General features: G+C 39.4%; 1 protein-coding gene across 8 annotated transcripts in view; it reads left to right on the top strand.

Moving 5' to 3' along the window:
* The window catches only part of PDE1C (phosphodiesterase 1C), a 613,608-nt gene extending 595,124 nt beyond the window's left edge, over positions 1-18,484 (top strand). For 7 of the 8 annotated variants that reach the window (XM_082399447.1, XM_082399445.1, XM_082399442.1 and 4 more), the window contains one exon: positions 17,683-18,484. In XM_082399447.1, coding sequence (XP_082255573.1) covers positions 17,683-17,852 — 170 coding nt within the window. In that variant the 3' untranslated portion in view covers positions 17,853-18,484. Of the gene's footprint in view, positions 1-8,143; positions 15,289-17,682 lie in introns of those variants that run through there. The other variant, XM_082399448.1, reaches the window with a different exon arrangement.
* The last annotated feature ends 822 nt before the right edge of the window (positions 18,485-19,306 follow it).

Raw genomic sequence — 19,306 nt, 5'->3', positions numbered from 1 at the left:
GGGAAGGAGAGATTATAAAAGGTAAATATGGACATTGTAGAAAAATCAAAAAATAATACAAATTAAAAGAAGGAAAGATGTTGCCAAAATGCTACCACTCAGAGCTAATCAAGATTACCTCTCCTTCCAGTGTTTCTTAAATACCTTGTTTTTTTTTTCTAGATTGAGATTATACTCTCCATGGAGTTTTGTTTCCTCCCTTTTAAAATTTACTATTACATTATGAGTTTTCCCCCATGTTATTAAATATTTTAAAAATATTTCAGCGATTGACTAACATTTCATATGATTATACAACAATTTATTTATATACAGCATCCATGGGAATTGGTTTCAGGACTACCCACAAATACCAGAATCCATGGATGCTCAAGTCACCCGCAGTTAACCCTCCATATCTGCAGGTTCCACATCTGTAGATACAAGGGGCCGACTGTATTCATTAATAATCTGGCATTTATATAGCTTGCCTTTTTTTTTATCATTAATAACTTTACATTCTTGTACATAAGTCTTCTTCTGAGTCTGTAAATATGGATTTAAGACAGATTCCTGTAGGTACAATTACTGACTCAAAGAGTATGTACATACTTAGGTTCTTGACCCATTATTGTCAAAGTGATTTCCAGAAAAGTAATATTATTTTATACTTTTAGCAATGAGTTTGCCATTTCACTTTGCTCTTGCTACTGCTGACATTGATACTTCACTAATTTGATAAGAAAAATTATATTCATATTTTGTTTGCATTTAGTTTATCTTTAAAAAAATCTGTTTTCTAATGTTAATTTATCTTTTACATTGTTTCTTTTGGGAATTTCCATATTTCATCCATTCAAAGAGAGATAGTGACTTGCATTTTAGCTACTCTGAAATAGGAATGTTTTGCAAGCAATGGGGTGTTATAATTGAATTAACAGCATTTTTTCCTTGGTTGTACATGAAATAATAATTCACTTTATAATCAGCCGCATCTTGGATTAGATGAAATATAATCTATGTCCATCTGCTTTTTCAGCCTCAACTTCTGCAGTGTCCCTACCCCAGTCCAACAGCTGGACTCAGTGTCCACTGAGTAGCCCCTGAACTTATTTGCCTCTCACTCTGCCTAGAAGGGTCTTTACCCTTTTCTCCCCTGGTTAATTTCTCTTTGCAGTCTCTCCAAACTTTCTAGGTAGAATTAATGCTGATGTATAATTATTTGCGTATAAGTCCTTTAACCATTGATCAGTGGCTTTTTCAAGGGTAGGGACTGTCTCATTCTTTTTTGTCCCAGTGAGGTGCTGCTGAGGTGACAAGCACATATTGTGTGCTCATAAATGTTTATGAGGCTGGGTGCCCTGGTGTGTGAGTGAGCATTATCCAATTTAATTTATGACTAGATAGAAAACAGCCGTCCTCAGAAGAAGGCTCATCTTGGAAATTGGATTTGTATCAACTATACTAACTTACAGCTATACAACTATAACTATACAACTATACTGACTGTTTTTTAGTACTGAGTAGACTGCTCTGTAGTCTCTGGAAGCCCATTTCATCTTGTTCCTGTTTGTAGTTTTGTGCTCTTAGGATTATAGTCATTATGAGGAAAACAGCTCTAAACCCAACAACTTCAGTGTGTAGTGATGGTGTTTGCTCTTCTTTGTAAAGTCATAACATTCCTGGGTCAGGTGGGACCTCTGACATACTGGACATCTGCACGAACGTGCAGACCTGACCTGGTTCCCACCTGCTATGCTGGGAACCTGTTGCTGGCCTGCTGGGATTCTAAGACCTCTGAGTCAGAGTCTCAGCCACCCTGTCTTTGGCTTTAGTTTCGCAGTCTAAAGTGGTCCCAAATTGGGTGTCAGGATCTGAGTTCCAACCACTCGAAAGCCTGTGGAGGTGGAGTGGGTAGTTCTTAAAACACTTGACATAATAAACCATGCTTTGTTTAGCAGACGCCCTCCACGTCACTCATAACGACAGCCAGCCCGCTGTTTCTCCTTGTGACCTCACGAATGCCACACGTTACCTCCCACAGTGCACATGCTTCTACCACAAACTCTTGGTGCAGGCTGTCAAGCAACTTAAAATATCATGTTTTAGGATACTCGAAGAGCCAAATGGAGGAATAAAAATCCTTTAAAACCAATAAAGGAGAATTATGCTGAAGCCAAACAAGAACAGAGATATGCAAAAGAAGCAATCCAAAATCTGAAATGTTAAAAAGCAAACAAACATATAGTCATTGGAATTTTTTAAAAACAAAGAAAAACACAGTTGGTGGTATGAAATCAAGGTAGAACACAGCTGAAAAGAGAATTAATGTTGGAAGATAGTCCTTAGGACTTTATACCAAACACATTGTACAGATAGAACCATATAAAAAAAGAAAAGAAAGAGCTTGAACCATAAAACTCTTAGAAGAAAACATCCTTATGACCTTGAATTAGACAACAGTTTCTTAGATATGATACTGAAAGCCCAAGCTGCCAAAGAAAAATTAATAATACAACTTCATCAAAATTAAAAACGTTCCATTATCAAGAAAACTAAAGGAAAATCCATGGAATGAAAGAAAATATTTGCAAACCATAAATCTGATAAGGATTTAGTATCCAGAATATGTAAAGGATTCTTATAACTCAACAATAAAAAGACAAATAAAACAATTAAAAAGTGGGCAAAAGATTTGAAGAAACATTTCTCCAAAGAAGATAGGCAAATGGAACGTGAAAAGATGCTCAGCATCATTAGTCATTAGGGAAATGCAAATCAAAACCACAGTGAGATGCCACTTCACATGCACTAGAAAGGCAAGAATAAAAAGATGGATAATAACAAGTGTTGACAATGATGTGGAAACATTAGTACCACCATATATTGCTGATGGGAATGTAAATGGTGCAACTACTTTGGAAAACAGTTTGGCAGTTCCTTAAAATGTTAATCATAGAGTGACCATAACACCCAGCAGTTCCACTCCTAGGTATGTTCTCAAGAGAACTGAAAACATATGTTCACACAAAAACTTGTCCACAAATATTCATAGCAACATTACTCATAATAGCCAAAAACTGGAGACAACCTAAATGCCCATCAACTGATGAATATATAAACAAAATGTGGTATATCCATACAATAGATTATTATTTGACCGTACTAAAGGAAGAAAGTACTGATACGTTCTACAACATGAATGGACCTTGAAAACATTTTGCCAAGTGAAAGAAGCCAGACACAAATGGCCACATATTGTATGATTCCATTTATGTGAAATATGCAGAATAGACAAATCTATAGAGACAGAACGTAGACTAGTGGTTACTAGAGCCTGGGGAGGGAGAAGAATGGAGAGTGAATTCTCATGGGTATGGGATTTTTTTTTATTGGTGAAGAAAATGTTTTGTAAACTGTCACTGTTTGCCAATGACATGATACTATACATAGAAAATCCTAAAGATGCCACCGGAAAACTACTAGAACTAATCAATGAATTTGGTAAGGTTGCAGGATACAAAATTAATGCACAGAAATCTCTTGCATTTTTATACACTAACAATGAAAGATCAGAAAGAGAAATTAAGGAAACAATCCCATTTACCATTGCAACAAAAAGAATAAAATACCTAGGAATAAACCTACCTAAGGAGACAAAAGCCCTGTATGCAGAAAACTATAAAACACTGATGAAAGAAATAAAAGATGACATATACAGATGGAGAGATATACCATGCTCCTGGATTGGAAGAATCACCATTGTGAAAATGACTATACTACCCAAAGCAATCTACAGGTTCAATGCAATCTCTATCAAATTACCAAAGGCATTTTTCACAGAACTAGAACAAAAATTTTTACAATTTGTATGGAAACACAAAAGACCCCAAATAGCCAAAGCAATCTTGAGAAAGAAAAACAGAGCTGGAGGAATCAGGCTCCCTGACTTCGGACTATACTACAAAGCTACAGTAGTCAAGACAGTATGGTACTGGCACAAAATGTAGGTGACACCTATGGTCACCTTATCTTTGAGGCAAGAATATTCAATGGAGAAAAGACAGCCTCTTCAATAGGTGGTGCTGGGAAAACTGGACAGCTACATGTAAAAGAATGAAATTAGAACACTCCCTAACACCATATACAAAAATAAATTCAAAATGGATTAAAGACCTAAACATAAGGCCAGACACTATAAAACTCTTAGAGGAAAACATAGGCAGAACATTCTATGACATAAATCACAGCAAGATCCTTTTTGACCCACCTCCTAGAGAAATGGAAATAAAAACAAAAATAAATAAATGGGACCTAATGAAACTCAAAAGCTTTCCCACAGCAAAGGAAACCATAAATAAGGTGAAAAGACAACCCTCAGAATGAAAGAAAATATTTACAAACAAAGCAACTAACAAAGGATTAATCTCCAAAATATACAAGCAGATTATGCAGCACAATATCAAAAAAACAAACAACCCAATCCAAAAATAGGCAGAAGACCTAAATAGACATTTCTCCCAAGTAGACATACAGATGGCCAATAAACACATGAAAAGATGCTCAACATCACTAATCATTAGAGAAATGCAAATCAAAACCACAATGAGGTATCACCTCATACCAGTCAGAATGGCCATCATCAAAAAATCTAGAAACAATAAATGCTGGAGAGGGTGTGGAGAAAAGGGAACCTTCCTGCACTGTTGGTGGGAATGTAAATTGATACACCCACTATGGAGAACAGTATGGAGGTTCCTTAAAAAACTAAAAATAGAACTAACTACCATACAACCCAGCAATCCCACTACTGGGCATATACCATGAGAAAACCATAATTCAAAAAGATACATGTGGACTTCCTTGGTGGCGCAGTGGTTAAGAATCCACCTGCCAATGCAGGGGACATTGGTTCGAGCCCTGGTCCAGGAAGATCCCGCATGCCACAGAGCAACTAAGCCTGTGAGCCACAACTACTGAGTCCACGCACCGCAACCACTGAAGCCCGCATGCCTAGAGCTTGTGCTCTGCAATAAGAGAAGCCACCACAATGAGAAGCCTGTGCACTGCAACGAAGAGTAGCCCCCACTCACCACAACTAGAGAAAGCCCGCACACAGCAACGAAGGCCCAATGCAGCCAAAAATAAAATATAAATAAATAAATTTATATCAAAAAAAATGGTCAACTTAAAAAAAAAAAAATACATGTACCACACTGTTCATTGCAGCACTATATACAATAGCCAGGACATGGAAGCAACCTAAATGTCTATCAACAGATGAATGGATAAAGAAGATGTGGCACATATATACAATGGAATATTACTCAGCCATAAAAAGAAACGAAATTGAGTTACTTGTAGTGAGGTGGATGGACCTAGAGTCTGTCATACAGAGTGAAGTAAGTCAGAAAGAGAGAAACAAATACCGTATGCTAACACATGTATGGAAACTAAAAAAGCTGTACTGATGAACCTAGGGGCAAGGCAGGAATAAAGACACAGACGTAGAGATGGACTTGAGGACACAGGGGTGGAAGGGAAAGCTGGGATGAAGTGAGAGAGTAGCATGGACATATAAACACTACCTAATGTAAAATTGATGGCTAGTGGGAAGCTGCTGCATAGCACAGGGAGATCAGCTCGGTGCTGTGTGACCACCTAGAGGGGTGGTATGGGGGGGGGTGGGAGGGAGGCTCAAGAGGGAGGGGATATGGGGATATATGTACACATATAGCTGATTCACTTTGTTGTACAGCAGAAACTGACACAACATTGTGAAGCAATTATACTCCAATAAAGATGTGAAAAAAAAAAATGTTTTGTAATTAAATATTGGTGATGATTGCACAACCTTGTGAATAAAATAAAAAGCACTGAACTGTACACTTCAAATGGTGAATTATATGGTATGTGAACTATATCTCAATTTAAAAAATGAAAGAGCATGGAAGATAGATAAACAGCTCTAAAGGCTCAAATTCCTAGACAGTAAATGCACCTCACTTGCCATACCTAAGTAATACCAAACACATACCGAAATGCATTGTGTGAGATTGTTCCAATTATGTCAAGAGTGAGAAAATATTAAATGCTATAAGAAGCTGGTTATGTTCAAGGGAGCCGCAAGCAGGTTGCCTGTAATAAAATGACAACCAACTGACAGCAAAATTTGCATTAACAACAGTAGATGCCAAAAGACAATGAAGATATATCTTTCATAGGCTGAGGGAAAATAAAGCATTATATAATAGCTAAAATAGCTAAATTATTAGTTATGAATGAAGGCAAAGTAAAAACATTTTAGGTTTACAGTGACATAATTTAGCACTCCAGACTTCACTAAAAGAAGTATAAGGGATATACCTCAAGAAGAAGAAAAGTGAACCCAGAAGCAAAGTGTGAGAGACAGGAATTAATGGTGAGCACACAAGTAAATAAAGCATGTTGGTAAATGTGACTAACTAGTCACCATAAAAATAATGTCCATATTTTTTGCGTTAAAATAGGAAACAGAAGCTATAGATGGAAGAGGGGATATTTAAGAGGGAGTTAAGGAATGCTAAGATCTATTCTGTCTTTGGGCAGAGCTTTGTAATTTTGTAACTCTTTTTGTAACACAAAGGATCATCAGTAAAATAATAGAAATATAACCTATAGCATCTAAGTCAGCAAATGAACAACAACAAAGAAAAGGAATACAGAAAATGTATCTACTTGATAGAAGGCAGAAAGGAAAAAAAAAGAAGCAAGGAATAAAGAATGATTATAAAATTAGAGAGTAGAATCAAGTCCAAAACCAAAACAAAATTAGATAGTAGAATCAAGTCCAAAACTATCAGTAATAAGAATAATTGCAAATGGCTCAAACTCTGCTCTTAAAATACAGAAATTTGGATAAGAAAAACAAAATCCAGCCCTGTCCTGCTTTTAAAAGACACACTTTTAAGAAAAACTCCCAGAAAGTCTGCTAATGTATGGCAAAAGAAATTCCATGCAAAATATAAAGCTAGTTCTTTGAAAAACATCATCCATTTTAACATCTGTACATTATCCTATTATATAAATGTGCCACAGGATATTTAATCATTTTTCTGTTGATGGTGGTTTTCCATTTTTTTGCTTTTGCAAACAATGCTCAACATAATGTTGGGCAAGAAAAGCAAGTTTCAATAAGATTTAAACCATCTAACACAATTTGTATTATCTTTTAAAACAAGCAAAAAAAAAGTGGATATTTTATGGTTGCATAGAAATGCAATAATTGAATGACTATATGCACAGGAATAATAAACATCAAATTCTGGATTTTTTTGGGGGGGGGGAAGGGAAGGGTATATTAGGTACTTAAATTCTACCTTGATATTTAATCTCTTTAAACAAATTTTTGAACAAATATGCAAAGTGTTAAGATCTGCTTAAACTGTATTGAGAGAGTACCTGGGTATTTGTTATATTATTAATTATAGTTTCTGTTTGCTCAAATATTATATATTAAAGAATTTCCTAAGTGAAAAATCTGTGACTGTCTTCCAAGACAGTTTTGTTTGTCACATGTGTCAGTCCTGAAGCCACCAGAGACCACTTCATTAAAGAACTGCTTGTGTGGTTTCCAAAATTATCAAAGCTTTCTCCTGAAACGCCAGCACCAGGAAACTGCTCTGAGGACATCACCTTGATTCCTTGCACGTCCATAGCAAAGTGACTCTTATATGGTAAAGTAATAGCACCTGCAGACAATTTTTTTCTAGTGCCAACTTCAAGTGTGCCCCATGAGGTTTGTGAACGCAGTCAAGCTCATGGGCGGGCCGTAAATGATGGAGAGCTGAGCAAATGTTGGCTCTCGCTGGAGGAGTGGCCCAGAGCTCCACTTCCAGTCATGACTGCTAACGATGGAGACTAGTCAGTGGCTTCTGAGCAGATGTCCCCGGCGCCTCGGTCACGTCACTTTCCCGAAGTGATCGTTAGATGGAAAGGTACAGTACCGTAGTCATTCGCTGATGCAGATAGCTGATTGCTCCTGTGTGTGCAGCTTCTGGCTTGCACAGTAGTGTTGGCAATAGATACAGCTCTGCTTCTAATCTCCGTTGCCTGATGTAGAAAGAGTTGGTGTGTTGAGATGCCAGCTGGCTTGCAATGACATTTTTTGTGTGTCCTGTTCTAGGGGACTACGGATAAAACATCCATCCAGAGGATTCCTCAGAAGAGAACTGACCAGCCCCGAGGTCTGAAGACATTTTAGGAAGCTTATGTTGCTTTTACAAAAACAAAATATTATGTTACTGAGTTACTGAAGTTACTGAGTGATTAACTTCAAAAATGGTAACTTCTGATCTTCCTAATACAGGTTTTTAACAGTAGATACTTTGGTACGTATTGCACATCTATCAAATATCAGGGACAATGCTAGGTTCTTCACACGTATTATCTCATTTAATCTTCACAACAACCCTCTAAGGAAGGTACTGTTATCTCCATTTCACAAATTAGGAAACTGAGGCATACTCAGATAAATAGCTTGCCCAAAGTTAGCAGGTGGCAAGCCTGTACTCTTTGCTCGAGTTTCATTGTCAGGGGTAAAGACTGATGTCAAACAGTCCACACTGGAACAGCCTTTCTTTCACAGTTGTACTCTGCCTGGGGTAGAGTACAATTATGCATGTACCGATTTCAGGCACAACGGTGGGGTGTGGAGGGATCCTGCATTGTCTTAATTTTAAGTAAAGATTCCCATGAGTGGTCTCTTTGCAATTGCCTTTTATCTTGAGTTCAGTTTAAGGGATGCCAGTTGTCATTCTTACTATGGACTAGAGCAAAACACATTTGTTATGCGTGATTTAGCACTTCAGAGCTCTAGAACCCTAAAGAAATTTAACTTTACAGGCTTCTTCTGGCAGAGGTCATAGTTGGTGTGAGCGAAGGACAGAGCTACTGATTTGGCCTTACACTCCCCATCTTCAGATGCACACGTGGAAAAATGCACACACTGATGAAAAAAATCGAACAAAAGACTTAGCTTGCGTAATCTCCCAAATATTTTTCTCCTTTGAAAGAGCATGCCTCATGTTCTTTGTGCTTGCCAGGAGAAACAAAACGAAAACAAAGAACTCAATTGAAGATGATCATCTCCTTGAGGGAGGACTTTCTTATTCTTTTTTATTAATTAAATAATATTTTTATTAAATTAAATGATTAATCATTAAATCATAAGGTTGCAGGGCATTTAATAGCTAGCAGTTGTTTGAAAAAGAAAAGAGCTTATTTTCCAGCCTTACCTAATTGCTCCTACTCTTTCACCTGTTTGTCAGAGAGACTTGAAAACTGTGCCTCAGCCTCTCCAGACGGTAGTAAGACCTGAGTTGAGGTTATACCTTTGGTGTAAAACAAAAGTGCTCAGGCCTCAAATTTGAAACTTCAAAGGAAAGGAACTTGCCGACATTCTTCTTTGAGCAAACACGGGCAGCAAATCTAGGTATCAAGGCATTGCTGATGCAAGGGAGAAATATTAGGTCTTGTAGATTCTAGTCAACTGTGTCAGCTGGTGTGTATTCTAAGTGATTGCCCTCTTCTTTAGTAAATGAGAGATTTATGAAGGTTACTGAGTATGATGCTGAGTAGTTTACTCATTCATTAAATATTTTTCAGCACCAGCTGTTATCAGTACTGGGATTAAATTCTGGGGATGCAAATGTGTATAACACCCTGTCCCATCCTAATGAAGTTTATAGCCAGGATCAGTGATCTATAGGGTGAAGCATAAGGAAGAGGTATCTCAAAGACCAGGGAATCAGTGGTTCAAGAATGGCTTCCAATGAAGGTGACTCAAAGAATTACTATGGCTCAGCATAATTAATGCAAAGAGTCTTAAGAATCAAAAGTCATTTGTTTGTCATTTTCCTAATTACGTCAAGATTAGAGTTCAGGGACTGAAACTCCTTCCATCCTGGTTGGGTGTCTAAGCCATACTTCCCATCTGGGGGTTCCAGCACTCTATACTCATGGTTAGGAATAGCCAAAGCCTCCGTATTTGATAAATAGTTTAGAATGTGGGATAGATGTTTCTGCTTTGCTTAAAATGGCACTGAGTTTCAGCAAACTGTTTCCCTTAGGTAGCTGAATGAAAAAAAAAAAAAACATATATATATATATATATATATTTTTTTTCCCCCCACAAATGCCCATTTTGGATAATTAGCCTTTTGTGAATCACAGTGGTGTGTTCTCTGCCAAATAGTCACAAATAAATTCATTAAGTTAATCTCTTTGTTGTGTGCTGAGGTCTTCCATGTGGTAAAATCCATTTGTACGGGGAATGACATGACTTTTCTACACTATAATAAGAAATCCACCAGGCAGGCCACCATTAAAAGGCTCCTGGTGATGACCTTTCATCTCTTGTGCTGTGTAATGATGGTAGCCACATACCAAGCACCTACGACATACTGGTACTCCGCGAGGTTGCAAGGTACCATATGTACATTATCTCAGCTATAGCCCCTTTAAAATCCTCACAACAACCATGCAAAGAAGTTACCATTTTCCCCATTTTACAGAAAAAAACAAAAACAAACCCAAACCCCTGAATCCCAAAACAGATTATCTCCTTAGGATCTCACAGCTGGTAATAGCTTAATCCAGTTCTGTGACACCCCAAACCCCGCTTCTCTCACAATACCACACCACCTCTCCCAAAAGTAGATCTTCGTGGATTTGATTCTTGTCACAGATCTTAGCATATGGCCAAGGGATGGCCACTCCTGTGTGCAATGACCAGACCCTGTCAGCTGCCCCAAGCATCCCTCGAAACTTAAGGAGAAGCCGACATACTCTCAAAACAAACTCGGCACCTAAGCCAGTGGTTCTCAACCTGGCTACGAGTTAGAACCACTGGGCGTTACAAACATACTTGCTTGGGCTTCACCTTAAAATAACAGATTACTTTCAAGACTCCTGGAGGTGGGGCTTAGGAATCAGTAAATTTGAAGCTTTCCAGGTGATCAGATGGGCATCCAGGGTTGAGAAATGCAGGTGGAAGCAAACAGCTTCAGGTTGGATGAAGGGCAACAAAACTATGTGGTTTATTTTTTTCCCTGTGGCCATGTATTCCTCTGGGGACCTGGAAATGCTGGTCAGGTGATCTTTCCACACTAGGGAGTGGTTTGGTTCAGGCAGTGTCAACTGGCCTTTTTCTGGATACCTTCTCAGACAGCAAGCTTCCTGTCTCCTGTGCTCTTTGCTCTGTGAGCTTCAGATATGGAACCAGTAGATTAGTTAGTATTCTCATTTTCTTGAGGAAGAGTCCTCGGAGAACCAGAGTCTTTTCTAATGTAGATGCTGGGTTTAAGTATTCTAGTTTTAATATAAACTACACCTTGAAGAGTTTAAGAATAGACCCTCACCTTAGACAGCACTACATCTAATGTGCATGGTTTAAGAGTAATTTTCTGGCTGGGTTCATGGTGCTAGATTGTATTTCTGCGAAAGGAAGGAACACCTATCAGCGTGGCCTTCGTGTAATGCTTTCATGTCTTGAGGAGACAAAGGAATTCCCTAGGTGGGAAAGTATTCTGCTGCTGAGTTTTCCTGGCAATTGCAAATCTTCCAGATAGTTCCTGAAATGTAGGATCTTCCTCTGAGGAAAGGGATGGGAACTGATGCTGGGTGAACACCTGCTATGGGTCAGCTCTGTGCTGGCTGTTTCTCATACGTTGGTTTCTTGTCATTCTCACTCAGGCCTCTGCAGTGAGTGTTACTATCTCTGTTTTTTTCTTTTTATGGGAAACTGAAATTACGTGTCCCAGTCATACGGGGACAGAGAAAGAACTGAATCTGACTCCCTTCCAAGGATGGGCGGGGGGTGACTACAAATGAGATAATGGATATAAAGACACTGAACGGTGCAGAAGACAGGCCATGGTACTGGGCTCCTTAAACAGCAAAGCCCCGGGTTCACGAAAAGTTGTTATACTTCACTTTCATTTTTAAAACTGTTTGCTGGGAAGCCTAGATATTGAACAAGGACCAAGTCTCCTGTTCTGGTTGAAACAAATTAACATCTTCCACTTGCCCTTTAAGGAAAAGACCAGCTATGAAAACCAATTCAGCCAAACTGCTAATTTTAAAGGGTGTGTTTCTTCCTTGGGGACTGGGATGAACCCGTCTTGATTCCACTCTCTGTGGAGCTGTTGTTAACAGTGAGAGGAGTCTTCTGGCTGATTGCGTGTCTTCCCATGAGCTTATCTTCAGAGCGCAGTTAATTCATACCAAATGTGCTAGCGTGGCTGCCTCAATCAGAAACAGGTATAAGTCAGGCTTGGAATTCCAGATGCTCTGAGAAGATGTCCCAGAAAGAAGCTAGAAGGAGTCCAGAGAGAAGACAAATCCAGAGGGCGAAACTGATGTCAGGCCGATTCTCTGAATAGGGCAGAAGGAGCGAGCAGCACCCTTTCCACCAGCCCCAGATCGGCACAGCCAGGGATGGTGGTGCCTATCCCAGAGTCTTTCCAGAGCTCCGTTGGCTCAGGGTTTAGTCCCCCCTTACCCACCAGCAGTTCCCCTGGACATGGTCACTGTCACTACAATAATAATAAAATAATAAAAGTTGCCCTTAACTGAGGCCTTCTTTATGCCAGACACTGTGTTTCACATGGTTCATGTGCCCGTCTCGCTGAGTCCTCCCAAGAAGCCCTGTTAAGTGTGTAACATTGCTATTCAGAGGGGAAAAGTGACACTTAGAGAGGGGAAGTGTTTGCCTAAGACTAAACAGCTGGGGGAGGTGAAGGAGGCTTTAAAACCAGGTCTCTGCGACTTCACAGCGCCCACTCTTGCTCTCACGCCTTAGTCAGACACCAGGAACATCTTCTTTGGTCTTACTCTTTGCTTTTCCAAGTGCTCAATATATTTAGAAAAGATCGCTGACTCTAAGTGTTGGCTCTTCTTGTTGCAGATTTCCTCACAATCCTCAGGTGATAGCATCAAAGTTGTTTTTTCCAACAAAAAGAACATTTTTTTCTTCATTTCTCAGAGCTTTTGTCTTCATGGTAGACCCAACAGGAAGAACAAACTATGTGGGTAGGAGAGAAAAAAAAAAAGCCTAATTTTGAAGACCACAAGTAACTTTAACTGATGCATAAAGGACTCCTCGCCAGCCAGGCAGTTTGTTGTGATCAAACTATAGCAGGAGCCCTGGCTAGCTCTTTACAGTTTATAGAACACTTGCAGTGTGTGCAAAATATTATCACTGTTGTTCCCTTTGTGAAGATAAGGAAGGGGAAGATTGGCGAGACTGAAACAGTAGTTTGCAAACTCCGGCACAGTGGAATTACCTGAAGAGCTTTAGAAACTCCTGAGGCCTCAGCCTAACCCCACACAGATTCTGCTTTCATGGGTCTGGAGTTCCCAGGATTTTTCAGAGCTCCTCAGGTGGTTCTCATATGCAGTGAGGGGTGAGAACCACCAAGTTAAAAATTTCACCCAAGACCCTGGGGCTCCCCTGACTTGATTGCTTGTCTCCGGTGCTTAGACTTCTGGAACACCTGTTCCATCCCAAACCCACGTAGGTGAGGGAAGAGACAAAAGCAGCTATTTAAGAGACCTGTTAGTCACGATTTTTATGCAATTCCTTCCTGAGCCATTACCACACCAATTGTATTAAGGGGGAATGATTTGCTTTTGCTTTGGGGAAATATGATTATGGCTACTAACAATGGTATTCAAGAATCCCATATATCACAGATATATACTCAAATTATTGATAGTATAAATTAATTACTATTTTAACTTATTATGGTAGTTATTAAAACTTACTCTGAACTTTGGTCTCGGGTTATTTTAAATATGTGAGGTCTGAGGCTAGACCAGTTGGATGTGAACCCAGAATCCAGACTTCCTGCAATGCTAGCTGTGTGAACTTTGGCAAGTTACTTAAGCTCAGTTTCCTCACTCAAACTTTGGCAAGTTTAAAAGCCTCAGTTTCCTCACTCAAAAAGGGGGTGATAATAGTGCTTGCCTGTTGAATTGTAGTGAAGATTAAAGGCTGGTTCACATTAAATTCTTAGCATTGTGCCTAGTACACGATGTATGTCAGATATTATCGTTATTTTACCATCACGGATCCTGAAATGAAAAGCACAGGCTCAGTTCTTATGTCATTTTATCCTCGTGGAACGGATGTTGACATGTCACTCCCTTGCAATTCAAGACTCATGGATGATTTGGGGGCAATTTTATAAGGACTTTGCATCAAATTTCAGACAGATATCAATAGACACTATTTTAGAAACGGAATGTATGGCAATGGGATTTTGTTCTTCATGTAAAACAACATTTATGAGGCAATAAATGATTTTTTTTATCTTGTTAGTGGATGTGTTGTGTTGTGTGTGTGTGTGTGTGTGTGTGTGTAAATGCAGTTAGAAAATGTCTACATGTGGAAATGTTTTTTCCAAAGGTCATGTTATGGCATTATCTTTGAAAGAGAAGAAAACACATGCCCAATACTTTTTTTTTTTTTTAAAGGTGCCAATATTAGAATTTATTCAGAAGCTAAGAGTAAACCAAGTTTCTGCCTTTGGAGGCAGTCCTCTGCAGCAGAGATTCAGAAATTTGTCCAGTTGCTGCTGCTGTGCAGTGACCTTGCAAGATCACACTGAAGCCGTGGGGGACTGAAGACGCAGAATTGGGTTCTAATGCAGATCACGGTTTACCGCACAGGAATTAGGCTGCACGTAGATTAGACGAGCACTAGTGACCATTCCTTCTGCCTGCTCTCAGTGCAAACAACAGGGCATACCGAATTAATAAGATACAACATGTTATGACATGATAACGACAGTGATAATGAATTAATCCAGTCTTTCCGAAAGTGTGACCTGCTCCTGATAAAGGGGGCGCCTTGGCCTAATCAAAATGAGAAAACCACATGCTGTTGGCTGTTCTTAGGGATTCATAATACACGTCGCCATCATTTAGGTCTCTGAGAAGTCCTGCCATGAACATACTAGTTTAACTTTAACCCAGTTACATTTGATATATGAATACATCGCAGTGTATTTTCTGAAGAAGAATAAGTCTATGCATTATTTTCCTATGGGAAAAAAAAGTAGCCACCAAGCAAAGGGGCCTCAGAGAGAGAGAATAAAAAGTTGGTGATGGCAGATGAAAGGGCGGAAGTCATAGACACCTTTGGGAGAAATTGCGTTTATGAAAAAGATAAGATTGAAACAAATGAGGATTAAACCTCCTAAAAGAGCGTTAACGTCTATGAAAAACAAACATTGTAATTGTATAATAAAGGATGATGATGTGTCAGTTTTTGTCTTGAACTTTTCTTTTCCTAAGCACATTTGAAAGTAATATAGATAATGACTTTCCCAAGTTCAGGTTCTGTGCAGAGATACATGCCTTTGTCAAATCTTCATTAGCCAATGAGATCGTTTTCTCCAAGTAAATTGCTCTAGGAGACAAGAGCAGACTTTGTGAACGTGTCCCCAAGAGGAAAAGGGTCCAACTTGTTGATAATCAAGCATATGAAGGGGAGGGGATTCTGTTCCCAATTTGGTTCTCCTCTGCTTGGGGCGGGGAGGGGCTTGGGTTGAGGGAGCAGAAGAGGATTGTAACGCTACTGCCTGGGTTCAGCTGTGGGAGGTACCCAGTCATCGGAAGGGAAAGGGCCAGACCTCCTTCCAGAAATATCTCAGGAATCCCCAAAAGATAAATGAAAGAGTCCTTAAGTGGCCACAGCACCAACCCGGAAGAAAGGCCCCATTAAATTCAAAATTGGGCCCTCATCCCAGGTGCTGCTGTTTTGCCCTGTCATCATTTTATGTTCCCCTGTAGAGGGGAAAGGCAGTCAATGCGTACAAACAGCACTGTGTGAATTTTTCTTTATTCCCACATTTTGAGTGAGGGTGACAGCAGGCATATAAGTATTTCCACAATCTCGGTGGGGAGCCGATCTCTATCAGCGGATTCAACTCTATTTGCAGCGACTCCAGTGGCAAGGAGAGCTTTCGTTCTGACAATCAGAATTCTAGCAAACGGTAAATGTTTCTCCATGCTGAGAAGTAGGAAATTCAATAATACTTTGGCTGGGTTCATGCTGAGTAGTGAAAATAGAATGAATATGGAGAGAGGCTGTGACTTAAAGAGCAGTAAATCAGCTAGCCCAGAAGTGTGGGACAATCAGCTTTTAATTCGAAGCCCTCACCTGTTTCTACTCCATTCTCCAGGGCAACGGGACTGTTTTTATATTTGTTCCTAGAGTGTTTTGTGCTGCAATCCCTTGTTTACCCCAAGAAACAGAATTAAACATTCTGAGATCTTTTTTTAAAAAAAAAAATCTACATATGCATTATTATGGCACTATAGGACCATTTGCTGAAAATCTTAACTTATGTGTTAGCCTAACTCCAAAGGCAAAGTAGGTGTGGATAGTGTGGAGCTTGTAGTAATAGCATTACTTATTATGATTGATGGAACACTTTTTCTTCTGTAAGCAAGTCACAGGTTTCAGAGGGGGTTACTGGAATGGAAGCCCCATGAGGGTAGAGGTTTCTGCCTGTTTTGTTCATTGTTGTATCAGCAGGACACACAGTTAAGTGCTTTAAGAAGTCGGTGAATGAATATTGATCTCTAGGCTGTGAAAAGTATACTCAGCTATGAGTGCTCTGAAAGGTCTCGGACTAAAGTGCAGAGTAAATTCAGTTTTCCTGACTTTCCATCATGTATAGTTTTGTAGAATAGCTTTGATACTTGATTCTATGGAAGAAATTTTTAGTAGTGTGTTTCTTTTTAAAAAGTTACATCACTAAAACTTGATCATCATAGAAAAAATAGAAAGTGTAAACAATTAAAAAGAAATAAAATTGCCATGTTTATACTACTCAGAGATAATCACTGCTATGGTTTAAATGTATGTTCTCCCAGATTTTCCTATGCACACATTTATATGTTTTTATAATATTAAGATTAGACATATATATGCTTTTTTTCATTCAGCAGTACTACATCCTAATAGGTGCGTAGTATATATCATTGTTGTTTTAATTTTCAATTCCCGAGTGACAAAAATTGTTGAGCATCTTTGCCTATGCTTTTTGGCCATATGTATATCTTCTTTGGCTAGGAGTCTGTTCAGATCTTTGCATATATTTAAATTGGGTTGTTTGTTTCCTTTTGTTGAATTTTAAGCGTTAGTTCCATATTTTGGGTACAAGACCTTTATACACGTGCTTTGCAAATATTTTCTCAGTGATGTGCTTCTTATTAGCACTCCAGGATTGCGTGCCACTTTGCAACCCTAAAAGCTTACATACAGTGCTAAGTGCTGCTTAATGAGATGGCTGTGCTCACCTGTGTTTGCTTTGCTATTTCCCAAAGTGTCGCCACTGCTCCCTCTCACTTCCTTAACCCCATCCATTCATTGTCAAAGAACCTTTGTATTCTGGGGTCATCACTGTCTATCTCTAGGAATTTTTTTTTCCTAGGCATTTGTCTTTATTTATTTTAAGTGAATGACCAAGGTGATGATGTGCTTATTCATCTATTTGCAATAAGATTTCTAGTGAGAGTTTTACCCTGTTTGTTTCCTGGTTTTAAAGAAAACAAACAGGTCTGGGGGCCAGGAAGTCGCCCGCAGGATTTAGGAGCGCTGTGTAGTTGGTGAGGCTAACCGTTGTCTGTCTTCCTTTGCATGGCCTGCAGTCATCAAGCCTCCTCTGCGTCATTTTAAATGCCCTGCTTATGCATCTAGCTCCTACGCACCTTCGGTCCCAAAGAAAACTGACGAGCATCCTGCAAGGTACAAGATGCTGGATCAGAGGATCAAAATGAAAAAGATTCAGAACATCTCACATAACTGGAACAGAAAATAAATCAAGGGGAAGAGTGAGTGAAGGAGAGGCCCACCCATCTGCCTCTGGGTACTAACCAGCCACAGTGGGATATGTCTCCAGAACAAGGCCTTCAGGGCTGGTGCTATCATTGTTGACTCCCCCAAGGCACGGTGAAACCTATATGTGAGTTTCCCCTTTGCTGTTCTGTTATAGAGCCATCAGTCACAGGATTTGGAAGTCCATGCAGCCTCTAGCAGCAAACCAGTAAGAGGGTTGTCTCATGCGGCTTTTATTGGTATAGATCTTTCAAAGTCTAAATTGGACCCAAGTTAAAATGATGCTACCCGTTCAGAAAAAAATGAAATTCTTCCCATTGACACTTTTTTCATCCCTGGAAATTGACTTGCCCCAATGAGAATATCGGTTTAATAATAATCATTGTATTTAAGAAATGCACTTCTAAAAACATCTTTTCCAATTTTTAATACAAATATTTACAATTCAAGTAAACATGGAACTTTCAAAGTCGATGCACTCCCAACAAAAGTTGTACTTCTGAATGGAACTATCTTAGAGGGAAAGGAGAACTGATGAATTGTATTCATATGTACTTCTGAACTTAGGCTTCATAAAGCAGATCCAAGTTAAAAATAAAGACCGTTGTCTTCGGTTCTCATTGTATGGCTCATGCCTGATAGCCTCGCCGTACCTTTAAGAACATGAGAGTTTACGGGAGATGGATTTTGGCTCTGCTTTTCTCCGATCTTTCCTCTTCACTCACAATAGACAATGCCAGAAGTCAATGGGATGCCTGTACCTCAGGGACTCCCGGTTTGAGATTCACCCAGGAAATGTCTATTTAGTCTTATGGTCCTGGTTCAGGAGAGTATAAAATGCTGAAGCTAATTTGAATTCCTTATTGGCGGATTTTTCTCCATAAGTTTGGAGGTGACTGTAAGTTAAATTTCAGGTCATCTTCCCAACAGACCACATATCCGAGTCCCTTTGGGAGCCCAATTGCTCTCACAGCTGTTGGCGGGATAGAGGTCTATAACTTACCTCTCTTCATGGTGGCATTTTTTAGCCTTTCCGTATCTCTCCCTAGAGTTTTTACTTTGGGACTAAATTCACAGAAATGGTAAGAAAAGTTTCAAGGTCAGAAATAGCTTTTGATCCCTTCAGAAATGGTCTGGTGCGGTGGAAAACTTCAGGTTTGTTGTCTGTCAGGTCTGATCTCCGAGCCTGTCCTGTCTATATAACTAGTTACAGGTCCTCAGCCTAAATGGCATAACCTTTAAAAGGCTCAGTTTGCTTGACTAGAAAATGGGCTTCATAATCCCCACTCTTGCCTTTTGTGATGAAGATTAGGGATAACATAGGTTTTGTTTGCTATGGCTGAGCCTGGAGAGTCATAGGTACACCGCAGAGGTAGCCGTGAGCATCTCACCGCTGGGAAAACTCTCTGGGACGCCCCTCAAAGAGGGGACTGTACC

The sequence above is a fragment of the Balaenoptera borealis genome (genome assembly GCF_965194805.1).
Source record: "Balaenoptera borealis genome assembly, chromosome: 7".
In the NCBI taxonomy this organism is placed as follows: domain Eukaryota; kingdom Metazoa; phylum Chordata; class Mammalia; order Artiodactyla; family Balaenopteridae; genus Balaenoptera; species Balaenoptera borealis.
This window is presented reverse-complemented; position numbering and strand designations above follow the sequence as displayed.